Below are 15,233 nucleotides of genomic sequence, written 5' to 3'. Positions count from 1 at the left end.
GAGCGCTCTCAGACCGCTGGTTTACTTGTGGTTTCTAGGATATTTGAAAATAAAATGGGAGGCAGAGCCTTCAACTTTCAGGCCCCTCTTCTGTGAAACCAGCTCCCAGTTTGGATTCAACCTCTCTACTTTTAAGATTAGGCTTAAGACTTTCCTTTTAGATAAAGCTTGTAGTTAGGGCTTCAGGTGACCCTGGTGACCATGCTGCAATAAGCCTAGGCTGCTTCCCATGATGCACTGCAAGTGTGTGTTCTTCACTCACCTTTTTTCACACTCACTCTGTTTATACACACCTCTGCATGCAGTCATCAGTTATTACTAATCTCTGGCTCTCTGTCTGTCTCCTTCTCCTTGCCCCAACTGGCAGACGGCCACCCGTCCCTGAGCCTCGTCCTGCCGGAGGTTTCTTCCTGTTAAAAGGGAGTTTTTCCTTCTCACTGTCGCCAAGTGCTTGCTTTGAGGGGGTCGTTTGATTTGTTTCGTTGGGGTTTTCTCTGTCCTATTGCAGGGTCTTACCAAGCGCCTCGAGGCAACTGTTGTGATTCAGTGCTATGAAAATATAACTGAATGAAATTCAATCATGATAAATGATGATCAGTTATTTTTTTAATAACTGGCTGCTGAGCCCCCTGTCATTTTGCAGAAGTGGCCTCCAGCCTTTATTGAAAATGTAAAATTTTCATTTAAAAAATCAAACTTTTAAAATATTGGCTAGAACTTGGGCTCATGGGCTAATCATGTGTTCAAAGCAAACACAAAGCATCAGGAGTAGATTCAAAGTCTACACGACAACATGGGTGGGTGGAAATTCAAATCAGGTGATGCAAACAGAAACGGTAGAAAATATTTCAGCTGTAATGCAAAAGCCAGTCAGCTGAGATTCATGTTCAGTATGGTTCATCTTCACTTTTACAGAACGAAAGGAAGGGGGGCTTAGAGAAATTGCCGTGAGAAAATGGTCCGCAGATTGATAATAGCTAGCTGCAGCCTAACCTATTTATGATTAGCACTTTGTCTCTCCTAATGTGGGATGTTGAAGATCTGGCTGCTTTGTCTAGCTCATTTTTCCTCTCTGATCTCTTCCAGGTGTCCGTTTTGCAACTTCCCAGCGTTGCTGGACAAAGACATGTCTCTGTTTAGCTGTCCCAACCCTCGGTGCCGCAAGGTGAGTTCTGCTCTTCTGCTCTCTCTCTGTTTATAAAGTAAATTCAACACTCTCGCAAAGAAGTGTACACCAAAGTAGGTCGACACTCATCTGCACATCTTCTGATGTGACCCTGGGTAAGAGTACTTACAGCACAGAAGATCTAATCTAAATTTTCAAACCAAGAGTGGACGACTGAATCGTGAATAATTCAGAGCGTCGTGACAGCAAAATGGTGTCTACCTATAAATCATCTCCGTGCAGCCTGGACACGAAGCCCGACATGCATAAGAGAGAGAGGCAGAGGAGAGATTGATGAGCAGCTTTTGGAAATGATGAACCGTTCCATGTGGCGAGGTCGCCACCTCTGGCTCCCTCTCTGTTTATCTCGGGGCCTCCTCCCTCTGTCTGAGGAATGCAGGGGGAGGCGATGCTCTTTGTCTGCCGGAGTTGTCGCACAAATTCCAGGCCAAAAAAAAAACCTTCATTATTTGGCAGAAACACACACAGGCTCATTCACGCTCCTTTCCCCACATAAATACAACCCTCCCGTTTTCCTCTGTTTTTCTGTGAGCTCTGCTTCTGTAAACGTCTCGCACTCACTCCTGCTCACAACTGTAAAGAGAAGCAAACACACACACACCTCTGCTATCTTTGCATTCCCTCAAAGGTAGGAGAGAAGTTGGGAGGGGGTTATGTCAGTAGCCATACAAGAAAAATGTGTGACTCCTCGCACAGTGGTATAAGGTCAAACCCTTCATTAACCGATGAGCTCGCATTCTTCCAATTTTCATGTCAAACTGAAGGCCCGTGGGCCAGATTTGGGCCGTTTGAAGATTTTAATCTGGCCAACAAAACATCGCACATGTACATGATGAAAAACACAGATCAAACCTGCAAGCTAACAAAGTAGTTGACAGAAAAAGGCTAAAAGACCAAGCAGAAGAAAGAGAAGCAGGAGTAGTGCAATCGCTTTCAAACCAATTGGTAGCCAATGGACGGAGAACATGGTTATAAAGCTGGTGAGCTCAACCAGTTTCATGGCAGAAGGCCAGTCTGTACAGTGCAGGCAAACTGCAGGATCTTGCCCGCACAGATCAGGTCTGTGAGACTTGTAGAAACACGGTCAAGAAGAAAAGACAAGTTTTCATTTCTAGGTGCAGCCGATGGTATCGAGTTCGGTGGTCTCAGGATCACCTCTCTGCTTTTTGCAGATCATGTTGTTTCTCTGGCTCCATCGGGCGAGCCCCTCCAGCTTGTGCTGGGGCAGTTTGCAGCCAAGTGTGAAGTGGAGAGGGGCGAATTAGCACCTCCAAGACTGAGGACATGGTTCTTCTGGTGTGTTCTGTTTGAAGTCAGAATTTCCAAGTTCCCAATTGAAATTTTCGACTTGAACAGCCCTTCGAGTCAGACTTCCCAGTTGAAGCAACCCCACCAGCCCCAATTTAACAATCCAAGATGGCGGCATTGCACATAAACATTAGTAAAACTGTAAAGCTCGCAATCTGTACAGGCACTGTTGTGTGACTGAGCAGATCTGTGGTCACAAGCTCTGGTGACAGTGGATGACCAAATGAATGAACGAATGAGATCGCAAATACAAGCAGCAGGAATTAGCTTCGTCTGAAGGCAGTCTGAGCTCGTCATCAGGGACAGTGGGAGCAGTGCAGGCGTTTGGGTAGAGCTGTCATTCACAGCAAAGGTAGCAGGTTGAGGTTGTTTGGAAATCTGACTAGGATGCCGGACCCCCTCACAGGTGAAGTGTTCTGGGTACCTCCTAAAGAGCGGAGTCCCTGAAGTAGGGACAGTGGACAGACTGAATCTCTCCTAGATGAGCTGGGAGAGGAGGGTGCTCTGGGTGTCTCTGCTGAGAGTGCTGCCCACAGAACCTGGACTCAGACAAGTCAAGAGAAAAAATATTTTATTAAATGCCCGAAGCTGCCAGTAGCTCTCATATTCAGGCTTGTGAAACAGGTTGTTGTGAATTGGTTTCATGGTGTAGCATGTCCCTGTGGTGTAAGCACATATTTAAAAAGTCTCTTCCAAAGTGTAAAATATTTTTCCTTTTTGTCATTTTCTGTTTTGAAAATGGGATATACTTAACTTTTTAATTTGTTTTCATACAAGAGCAGCACTTTGTGTTTGTGTTTGAGCAAACCCTGTTTTAGTTTCAGAGGGCTGTGAGACATCAGTGTAAGACTTGTTTGCCCTTTAAACGGCTCTCAAAGCAGTGCAGACATCACATTGAAACAGTAAGAAATGAGTCATGTGAGTTATCCTCCTCAGCATTTCTGCTGCCTTGGTATTTTAGGGTGTTTCCAGCATCAACTTTCCCAGAGGCCTTTTTAAAAGATTTTATAGGAACTTTGGAGGAAACTAAAACTGAGGTTTTAACCAGATTCTTAATTACACCTGAGCTTTTCCATGTGCCAGCAGGGTTTTTCCTCCATAGAAAACCTCTTCTGTAATCCTACATCTGCTGACTTGGCCCAAGCTGGACTAGTTCTTCTTACTTGTGGCTCCACAGTAGCGTTTTGTCTTTACCATAGCTTCTCTATTAGCACGTGGCTCTCAGATGCCTCCTTTTGGCTCGGCATTATGCTTGCATTTGTTGCAGATTTTCGCCTCAGGCAGTGAAGAATAGAAATCCAATGCAATTCCTGCCAGCAGCCTGTAGGTGGAGCCATAGGCTTACAGTTGCTGGCCTTGCAGCATCACTGCACAGCTGCACCTCATTACAAGCTCACACACACACCCAGAGACGTAAAAGTTAGACATGCTCCAGATAACTCTGGGTCTGATCCTTGCTCAGTGATTCGTCTGCAGTGCAAATTCAGTCAGCTTTTAAAGCCAGCACGTTTAAGCTCTGTTATGTTTGCTTATGTATGCCGCAAAAAGCTGCTTCCACTTCCACTTAGAATTGGGATGTGTGTTGTTACCTGGAAACCCCCATCACACACGCTGGTACTATCACCAGTGTTTAATAAGAGACGGGTGATATTGAGGTGTTAATTCCTCTCTTGTTTTCACGTGTGTGTGTTTTTTATTCCCATACACACACACTGTACAGTCTACCCCACAGCCCGCTCAAGCAGGGCGGGGCCTCATTATGTAACTGACACACTTCCGTAAGCCCACCCGCCTTCTTCCATACCACCGTCTCATTGGCTAGCCACACTGTCCACTCCCCTCATACTGGTTTCTGACTGGTCGGTCACACTTCCTCGTCCATTTCAAATGTGGTTCTCATCAAATTTGACCCAGATTCTGTCCTCTCCTTCAGTTTTTTTTCTTTCTCCCAATCTGTCCTGGCTCTGTCTGACCTACACAAACATATTCCACATGTGGTTGTGAGGACATTTGCACAGGTTTGTCCCCGGCCTGTGCATGATTACTTGTTGAGGAATGTGATATGTGAGACACTGGAAGTGGAAGCACTGTGCAAATCTGTACACTGCAGTCTTGGTGTTGCTGTTCCTGTAGATCAGATGAATTTTCTCAAAGGAGCAAGTCCTGTGACGGGCTTGCAAGCAACAAGCTTATGGCTTGTCATGTCAGGTTTAACCTCTTCCTTCCTGCCATTCGAAATGCCACTCGAGTTTGATTGCAGCAAAAGCCACACACTGACAGACACACACATCCCCTTACAAGCCCATCAGAAGCTGTGCACATCCTTATAAGGGCTGCTGTAGCGTCCACCGCAAGAGAAGAAGAAAAAGATTTAGAGGAGACGCAAAATATGAATGAAAGTAGGAAGGAGGTGCTGTTAGGGAGTGGCATGCAGAAAAGGAGAGCAGTGAATGAAGGAGTAAGGCGAGCTGGAACATGCTGGGGAAAAAATAGCAGGAGCAGTGAGTGTGAATTAATGAATGCAGAGAGGGTGAAAAAGACAAACTTGTGCTGCTGCTGCCGTGTGTTTATCTCTGTGACCTCTGTCACATTTCAGCCTGCTTCAATTTTTTTTTCGTTTCTTTTTCTTTCCTGTGTGTGTGTGTTTGTGTGTAAGTGAAGGCGTGGACGACACACCCCCTTCGAGGTTTGGCTGTGACATCAGCAGCTGTATTTTTAGCTGCACTATAAGAACTCAGGTGTGTTCCTGGTTTTCAGTGTCTTGTCAAACAGGTCTCGGACAGGCGCGCTCGCTCTGCTCTCCTCGTTCCTTGGCCTCGATGTCACCACTAGGGGGCGATCTCTCATCGTTCTGTCGTTCTCGCCCTGGTCTGGCTTTGTGTGAGCTGGCGTTTTCTTGTTTTGATTTGGGGGGTTTTGTGACACTTGAGTCCAGGAATGCTCACTCTGGCTCTTTTCTTTTGAGGTTTAAGCAGAATATTTCTTCCACCTGAGCTTTTCCTGTTTATTCCGCTTCTGTAATCTCTAACAGTTATTCTCTAACTACAGACTATAGGGGTATTTTCCTCTTTAGCTTTCACTCGTCTGCATGATTACATCAGCCGGCCTGCAGATTAACATGTTTTTGTGATGGCTGAGACATCATATTTTGTGTGTGTGGATGATTGGGCTTTTCTTGACTTGGTTGTGTCAGGTTGAGTCAGCATCTTAAACACTTTCTCGGGGTCCCGGAGATGTTCCAGTTTTGCAGTTATCTTCTTGGGAGACCACTGCTGTCGGGGAGACTTATTGGCAACTTATTAGCTTATTAGCAGAACACAAGTTACAAGATCAGTGTCACACAGTGTTTCTAATGTCTTTGCTCCTCAGTTAGATAAGTTAATATCACTTTTATTAGTTCCACAGTTGGGAAATTGACAAAATGTAGTCCAGATGGGATTTGAATCCACAATCCTGAGCCCCGCACGCTGTTGCCTTATCCATTAGGTCACTGGGTCTTTATAATAATTGACATAATGAACCCCAAACCTCCATATGGTTTGAATCCGTGCTTTTCATCTCTATATCAGTTTTATTCAGAATGTTTTTTTTCTCTTTTTGAAGAAACAACTAAACTAGATCCAGATCTTGTGCCTTTTTTTAGGGAGCGCTCATCACTCAAGCACCAACCAAAACCATAGATTCTCCCCCACCACCCTCTGGCTGACCTTACTCATGCAGAGCTGTCCCACTGAATATTGTGAAATCAGCTCTGACTTACATGCATGATAACAAAAAAAATCCCCCAGTGAAAGGAGGATGTGTGAGGAGGTCACAGGACACAGAGGGAAGGTGCAGCAGCAGCAGCGGTGGAGATGTGGATCATGCTTTGCTGCATCAGCTGTCACACTGTTTAATATTAGATGAGGGGCTCAAATATTTATGGTGACACCACTTAGCTAAGGGTTAGGAAGAGTGGGAGTCTTGAGCCGCCTGCACCCCGCCACTCCCCAACATCCCTTTAACCTAGCGCTTTTGGCTGAGGAGACGGAGAAAGGTTGGAGCCTGGAGTCGTTGTTTCTAGGCAACCGAGCAGTCAGCGGCGAGCGCTCTCGCTGCAGTCATGCAGAGAGAGAGCCACACCTAACCGTGCAAGCCCCGAGTCCCTGCAGTGGCAGCACCAGCAGCATGCTGAGCAGAGGCAGCGGTGTGTGTGTATGTGTGTGTGGGAGACACTCTGACTGCAGTGTAATACCCACTTACACCGCCTGCTCAGCATTAATGGGAAAACTATGGGTGGATGCATCTCCTGACTTTTGATGAGAAAAGCACAGAAGCAGCACCCTCTTTCTCAACATCCCCTTCCTGTCTTTTTTTTCTTCTTCTTCTGTTTAGGAGAGCTGTCGAAAGTGCCACGTCCAGTGGAAGCAGCATGTTGGGAAGACCTGCGATGAGGTCCTGGAGAGAGACGAGATCCGCATGAGGGTGCGCTTGTAAGTGGGTCACAGGAATCCTTCATCAGTAATGTACAGGGTGCTCAGATTTAACATGTGAGGAGAGCTAGATTTAACATCTACCAGAGAGGATGCTGGGTAAACACTTCAGTTTCCCGGACAACATTTGAGGAAACTGAGAGGCCGGCTGCTTCCTGCAGTGCTTCCTGTTTTGAGCCGGTCGCAGATCGTCTTACTTCCAGGCGCTGAAGGAGACGGGAAGCGGCCTGGTAGACAGATCAGAGGATCGAGGTCTGATGATTCTAACAGGACAAAACTAAAAGGGAATCATAGTAGCAGGAGTTTGTTCTGCTGCATCCAGAGGATCTGTTCATTCACAGAAAATGTCTCTGTTATACTGTGTGTGTGTGTGTGTGTGTGTGTGTCTCAATGAAAATCCCAAAACCGATCCTCTTTCGTCACATTTTCCTAAACTTTCTCTGTGCTGCAGCGAGGAGCGCATGACGGCAGCTCGGGTGAGGAAGTGCGTCAAGTGTGGGACGGGCCTGGTCAAATCGGAGGGCTGCAACCGGATGTCGTGCCGCTGCGGCAGCTTCATGTGCTACCTCTGCCGAGAGCCCATCACCGGCTATAACCACTTCTGCCAGCACGCCCGGTCTCCCGGCGCTCCCTGCCGCCACTGCCGCAAGTGCTCCCTCTGGACCGACCCCACGGTGCGCTCAAAACTCAAAACTCTCACAATCACAGATCTTGATTCTTGTTGTGTTTCCCACTGCACTTTGACCATGACCATCTGAGGCCGTGGCTGCCCACAGCGGCCTGGCTACAGAATCACTGGCAACCAACAGGCAGCCTTTAGTTTCCAGTCAGTTAATGAGCTGGAGAAGCTCCAGCTCATCCTCTGATGTCCTCGGTCACTTGTAGCACAGAGCAGGAAGTAAAGCGAACTCTAGCTACTAGAAATAGTTTGGTTTAGGGAACTACATAATGCAGACCTGCAGGTTAACGACCGTTTAACACACGAACCAGCTCAGTCGTTTAAGGTCAAGTAATAATGGCAACAGCGTTTTTGGAAATGTGTCAACTTCTCTGTGTGTTGTGTTTTTACAGCAAGATGACGAGCGAATCATTCAGGAGATCCAGAAGGAAGGGGAGGCGGAGCTGAATAAGAAGTGCACAGGTCAGTCACAAAAACATGCTCTGAAAACGATGAGCTTTAACTCATACGCCGTCAGGCTGAGTGCAGCGGTTTTGCTGTGTCTCTCCGCCCCACTTTTTTCTTCACTGCACTATATAATAACAGCAAAAAGCCCCTAATAATAATAACATATTAAATAATGTTGGCACTCATCAAACTGCTATTAATCGCTCAGTTTGCAGTGAATTATGTTCTTTGGCAGGAAACTGTGGCACTGCCACGACAACACTGTTCCTCTCCGGTGTTTCCTCTTCATCCCTTTGACTATTATTTATTCAGGCGTGCTGGCAGCAGTTGCATGAGTGTTTCCTGTGTGTGGTTTATGTGAAGGATAGGCGTGAGGGAAACATTTGATCCTGCTGTGCACCTCACCGATCCTTTTATTTATTTTCATTCTCCTCTCAGATAATTCAGGGAAGAGAGTCGGCCCACCACCGGAGCCCGTCGCAGACACCAAGCGGCCCCGTGTCGGTCCACCTGCAGAAAACCCACCCATACCCAACCCCCCGCCCGCTCCTCTGCCCCAGGCAGTGCAAGCTCCCCTTTTCGTCCCTCCGCGTCCCCGCTACCCACCGGCGCCACCGCCGCACTACCCCCAGGTGATCATGCCGCGGCTTCGCCCGGCGCCCTACGTGCCCCCGCTGCAGCACCTCCCACCCTTGAACAATAACAACAACAACAACCACCACCATCACCACCACAACCCCGGTCCCTTCAACCTTCATCAGCACAACATGGATGTGATGGACATGCCGATGCACTACGGGCCACCGCACCGCTACTACAGACGCTTCTAACGCGATGGCGTGAATCCTGCTTTGACCCGGTGTGCCCCTGCACACACACTCATGTACCCTCACTACAGTATTTCAGTAAAGTTTTCCCCCGTCTGATTATTATTTTCCGTTCCTTTTATTGTGCATTATTGTTTTTCATTCTAGTGTTTTCATCCGTTTTGATAGCTCTGCGAGCTAGCCTCTCCTTATCAATTCAAATAAAGAAAAACACACTGAAAGTGCGTTTTTAGAGAATCACAAACACACTTTCAGATACTTTTGCCTTCTCGTGTTGATTTTGGGCTTCAATAATGGCGAGATCCTCTTGTTACTCTTTTCCACCTTTTTTTTGTTTTCGTTAAAATGTTCACGGACAGTTGAGAATCTTGAGGCAATTTCTTTCCCGTTTATACAGATATTTTTGAGTAATAAAAGCGGAAAATTAAAAAAATATTGTTAGCATTTGCTCTGTATCTTTTGTGTAACATGTGAGACTGCAAACTTTTTAATAAAGTCCTCTGTTCGCATTTTTAAGACCTGCTGCAAAGCCGATGTTGGGAGACATTTCTCTCTGTCTGAGCCTCTCTTTCACCCCCTCCTTCCTCCTTCAGCTCATGCAGAAAAAGGGGCTGACTCATGATAACTGAGCCCCCACCCCGCCTCAGGGCTATGCGCCAATCACATGACAGACGGACTGTTTTCCACCAATCGCCGTGTCGCGACAGCCGGGCTTTGTGATGTTGCAGAGGGGACTCCTTTGTTCAGCCAAGCGTGCTGCAAGTGTGACAAATCACTTTGCAGCACACACTTTGCTGTCTTCTTATTTCTGCGTGCACACTAGCAAACAGCAAAGCTCCATTTTAGCCTGGGGGTCCTAATGGTTTTAGTCATGGGTGGTGGGAGACAGACTTCGAGAGCTGGAATTAGACTTTAATCAGACTCTTCATCTTAAACCAGCCAAGCCGACATGAATTGAATCATGTAAATGAGGCTCACAGACGTTTGTCGTTTTTGGGTCGTTCACTCAAATTCACGTTCACGCATGATTGCATCATTTTAGGTTTTTTCTTTCTTCTTCATATAGCTAAAGTTATTTGAAACCTTTTTTTTTTAACTCCATCTGAGCTAAAATAACTGAGCGCTTTTATTATACTAATGAACTAAAAAAAAAAGAAGCTCTGCTGACATCACTGTGACATCATCAGTTTAGTTTCCAGATGTGATTAAAAAGCCTTTCCAAAGACAGGGGGAGGGGGGTCACTGTTCATAACACCATGTGCTGTTTTTACAAGCTGAGTGATACCTTCATGATGACTGACTAATGTGTAAACTCACTGGACTGTACCTTCAAAGATTCATTGTTTCCAGCTAACCCCATGACTGCTGTGGCCACCCTCTGTTAGCCCTGACCTCAGAGCCTGTAAGAATTCATCCCGACTGTCACTGCTGCCGGCATCATGAGTTTGAATCCCTGAGAAACAATCTTTTCTTTTAATTAGAAATCCTATTCTACTCTATTCTTTTCTAGTCCCCAAAGACACCCCAGGGCTTGCCAGAAGAGCGTGTGGGTCATGGATTACAGTTGGATAGCATTAAAGGGAATTATCTCCTAATGACTCATTTAATTCAAACAACAAAGGGCGGGCTTAGCTGACATGATTAGATTGAATAAAGGAGATTTCTGGCAACGCAGTCGATGCTGCCACTTACACAATTCAAGCTCTCAATAGTTACCCTGGTATTATGATTGAAACACTGTCATGGATGGAGGCATTGCTTTTTACAGTATTAGAGGAAAGTGTAAGTACACAAGTATAGCAAACATACTGAAAAGTACATCTGAAGAGAAGGGTGTGTGTGTTAATGTGCTGCCCGTGCAGTAAACGGACTGGGACTTGTAGAGTTTACTGAGGACCTTCTGCTACGAGCGACACGCACAGTGCTTTTATTCTGTACCTCTAAGCACTTTATCTAACATCCACACACACTCAGACTCTGATGGATGCATTGAGGGTAATTCGGGATTCAGTGTCGCCATGCAGAGACAGGGATCAAAGCTTCCGATTGGTATAGGACCTCCTGTACTTCCTGTGCCACGACTTCAGTAAGGTTGGCTTGAACCACCAAGTCAGCCTCAGCCATGCTTCCTGCTTAGATAACAGCATGCTAATGCATCCAGTCCAGAGCCGACAAGAAAAATAAACAGTTCGTCCACTGTGGGCCGCTTCATCTGGCCCAGTCAGTTTAGATCACTATACTTCTAGTGCTAATTACATAGCAGCAGCTGACAGAGGGTTTCATCCCCAGAGTAGTGCTTTGCACATTTGCTACCTGCTTCACACCAGGTAGGAGACACAAATCCCTTTGAGTGTGGGTGTTTGCATCTAGTGCAAACGCTCTGCTACATCCAACATGTGGAGCTGTGTGAATAAGGGCGCAGACAAAAGTAGCAATAATAGAGGACTTCAGTCACAGAAGCAACACAGACGTCCCTTATGTTATTGTATGTCATAGGTGGAGTACCTTGAATGCTCATTGTGTGCAGAAAAGGTCATATAAATATACATGGGCCTGTCCTTAACTGCACTGATGCATAAAAGGGCAAATCAGGAGTTCAGTCAGTACAATAACAGCATCGCCGTCATCTATTTAAACCTCACATTCATCAGCGTTTTCACCGTACTATTTGTCCTAAGGTAGCAATACCTTTATTATCTCCAGCTGTGTTACTATATTTTGCTGCATATCTTTACTAATATGTCAAAACCAGCCATTCCAATGTAGTTAATTTCAGTTAGGAGACACAAATCCCATAAGTAGCTATGATTAGAGGATTTCATTTATGTCACCAACACAGACTGTACTTTTAGTTTGAAGTCTTGTGTGTGATAGGTGGAGTACCTCGAATGGTCATTGTGTGCAGAAAAGGTCATGTAAATATGCACAGACTGTCCTTATCTGCAGCGATGCATAAATGTGAACAATAACAGTATCACCATGGGCTATTCAAGCCTCTAAAAGACAAACACCGAGTCTTTTCCCTGAATAGTGGTTGTGGAGCCGAAGCTCTGAGTGGGATTGAACGATGAAACGGATTTTAAATGCGTCGCATTCTGGCAGGCCTGAAAACACAAACCACAGACGTGACCTACATATCTTCTGGGACACCTGTGATGGACAAATAGTGCCTCGGCTTCCTGCTGCTTCCTGTTATTTTGCATCCACGTTCCTGTGCTCACACTGCTGTATACATATTGTTTGCATGTTACATGGTGACCAGCACAACCTCTGCGGAGCAGAGTGAGAGCAATCTGGGATGTCTTCTCGCTCCGAATCAGGATAAGGAAATGCATCATATAAACAGAGGTCCTCACAAAAATAGAACTGCAGGCGTGTGTGTGCATGTGTGTGTGTGTGTGCATGCATATTGGAGCTCTCCTCCTCAGGGAGCGCTGGTGTCTGGCAGCATTTGGTCCCCTGATGGTTTTTGCTGCTCCACCTCCGCTGGCTTTGTTTGTGTGTGTTATCGTCTGTGTGTCTCTTTAATGGCTCTGTATGTTTTTAATGAGCATGTGCTTATGCAGCTGTATCCCCTCAGTACAGCTACCTTTACCACCAACCCACTGCTGATGTGAAACTATGCAGAAAGCGTCATTCGTGCCTTTGATGGCTGATTTGTAAAAATGAGTCAACCTGCTATTCATCCTGCACAGACCCATGTTGCTCACTCACATCCCCTAAAGAGATTACACGCTGACCCACTGACCCACTGCCTGAGAGTGGAAAAACATGGTGATGGTGGGAGGTAGATTTGATTAGAGCGGAGAGAGCTGATAGCGAAGGTGGAGGAGAGTGTACGTTCACACAGGATGGATGCTGGAGGAGGAGTCCGCACAGTAGAGCGTGGCTCAATGAGCTGTTCTCTGATCAAAGGGGGACCTCCTCCTCCTGGTGCTGTTCCCTAAAGGCTCCTCACCCTTCAGTGCAGTCCCACCCCCTCAAATTAAACCTAACCAGGCCTGAGCATCAGTAATGCAATGAAGGTTTTTGACACTTCACGCCCTGACAGTGCCACACACACACATTATCCAAGCTTCTAGCAGCTGGTGTTTCCATGGTAACACTGCTGGGGTGCACAAGATGTGGGTGGAGACAGCGGCCATTTCGCACACAACCTCTCCTCCCTCTCTCTCCCCCTCCTGGCAGAGAGAGCGAGCCAAACCAGCTCCGCCTGCAGCCTCACACTTCACCCACAAACCGCTGCACCCATTCCTGGGATCTGGGTCATATTCTGAGTGACTCATTTTTTCAGAAGAATCAGTCAGCAGCTGGAGGAGGAGGAGAGGAGGTTGAGGGGCAGATTAGATAGGGTGGTGTATGTTTGTCTTGCTATGTTGGGTGTTCCCCTGGGATCTGCAAACCTGACAGGGGTGTGTGTGTGTGTGTGGGGGGGGGTGGATGGATTAGAGGGCTTCTCTGGAGGCCCCAACATTACATTACCACCCGAAATGTGCATTTGTGTGTGTGAGTGAGCAGTTGCCCTTTCTCTGTGCTAGAATAAATGTTTCAACACAATGGCTCCATTCAGGAGACAGAAAAAAAAAAGTGTGTGTGTCTGTGTGTGTGCAACAAATGGAGCTGCTGTGGTCAGAAACTGGCAAGAGTCTAAAAATGAAGCTATGATTACATGAGAAACGAGCAGGGGAAGAAAAGACTAGGGTTTCCAGAATTATCCAGGTTGAACTTGGAAAATGTCGTCTTCTTGAGGATACAATAAATAAATCAGTTTGCAAGAACAAAAGAAGAATTTAGCCTGAGAAAGTCTTGGGCTTCAAAGTAAGCTTTAAATGTCGAGTAAAATGCACAGACTTTCTCCTTATATGTGTTAACAACCCTGCCCCCCTAGTCTGGCACATTCATCGCCCTGATCCGTCCTCTGCGGTTGAAGAAAGTAGTGAAGAAAGAGAAAATTTGTGAAGCTTTTGGATAGTTTTCTCCTTCACAAGTTTACCTTCACAATAAAGCATGTGAAATGAGACCATCAAAGTGCAAGATGGACACGAACATAGTCTTATTTCCTGACATTTCACATGTTGAAATACTTAAAAAAAAAAAAAAGTAAAAGGCAAACTAAGATTGCAAGAACAGCCTCCCCTCAGAGTTCTGCTGGAGATTTCACCCTGTTTTTCCTTCCCACAGTCACAAAGTGCTTGTTCATAGCTGATCATCTGACTGTTGGTGTGATTTGATGCTATATAAATAACTGAATTGAGATGAAAAGAATCAAATATTTGTAAATATTTTTAAAGTCTGGAACCTGTAAAGATCCCCCTTTGACATGTCTCTACTGGAACCATTTTGTGCTGCTGTTTGTAGGTCTTTGCAGCTTCAAGGTAGCCTTCAGCAAGTGACATAAATGCTATTGCATTGTGATCTTGGCGCTTTTAAATCCCCAGTTTTCCTAAAGAAGCACTTTGATAGGACACTGCTTCAAAAACATGCAGGCTGCTTCTAATACAATCCATTTGCGGCGTCTGACTGAATCCGTCATAAAGTGTAGCTCTCAGATCCAGATCCAATCAGCAGCCACAATATGAAAAAACTGACCCAGTTATTTTTGAGTGCCCACACCTCCACCACGCTTCAGATCAGGAGTACTTTTCCAGGCTTTTCTCTTCCCATCATTCTTGAAGTTTATCTTAATTCTTAATCTTAATTTGTCCATGAATGTCTTTCCTGGACTGATCAGACTGCTTAAATCTTGCCCCTACCTTTTTGTGATGCGATACCTCTGGTTTGCATCCAATAGTATTTTCCTAGTTTGAGGTTTTCACATTGTTTTTCTTAACCATGGAAATAATTCTGTCATCATGCACTCTTTTGTAGTCTTTCAGGCCTTTTGGAGTTTTTGATTTTTATAGGCTTACGTTGCTCCATAAGCAGATTTTCTTTTTGAAAATATAGGAAAATATTAAAAATGTCTGCAATTCCACAGCAGTAATGCAATATTAACATTAAACCCCTCAGACTAAAGTTTAAAGCCTCCATTTGATCATACCTGACTGCTTCTTTTTCACAGAAACTATAACTGACCGAGTATCTAGGTGAGCTGCGTGATCAATGTAATCAGAGCTTTGAGCACTACTACTGCAGCAGATGTGCACTTTTTTTTTTTATTATTAAAACTACATGCAGTTCAAAAAACAAAAAAACAAAAAACAGTTCTGGAGAGGAGGTCACTGAGGACACCAGGGTTTTGTCTGAAACTTGCCAGGAAATGAGAAAAAAATACCATTGAGCCACATAGCGTTCCAAATCCCAGTTTTATTGGT

The 15,233-nt window shown here is 45.6% G+C and overlaps 1 protein-coding gene across 1 annotated transcript in view; it reads left to right on the top strand.

Moving 5' to 3' along the window:
* The window catches only part of rnf216 (ring finger protein 216), a 20,548-nt gene extending 11,113 nt beyond the window's left edge, over window positions 1–9,435 (top strand). The window contains exons 13-17 of the mRNA XM_026165517.2: window positions 1,087–1,165; window positions 6,869–6,966; window positions 7,418–7,640; window positions 8,038–8,107; window positions 8,531–9,435. Of these exons, the coding sequence (XP_026021302.1) occupies window positions 1,087–1,165; window positions 6,869–6,966; window positions 7,418–7,640; window positions 8,038–8,107; window positions 8,531–8,922 (862 nt within the window). The 3' untranslated portion in view covers window positions 8,923–9,435. The remainder of the gene's footprint in view (window positions 1–1,086; window positions 1,166–6,868; window positions 6,967–7,417; window positions 7,641–8,037; window positions 8,108–8,530) is intronic.
* Window positions 9,436–15,233: the final 5,798 nt, after the last annotated feature.

Source organism: Astatotilapia calliptera, chromosome 4, assembly GCF_964374335.1.
Source record: "Astatotilapia calliptera chromosome 4, fAstCal68.1, whole genome shotgun sequence".
NCBI lineage: Eukaryota > Metazoa > Chordata > Actinopteri > Cichliformes > Cichlidae > Astatotilapia > Astatotilapia calliptera.
Note: the sequence above shows the minus strand (reverse complement) of the source record. Positions and strands in the feature narration are given on the sequence as shown.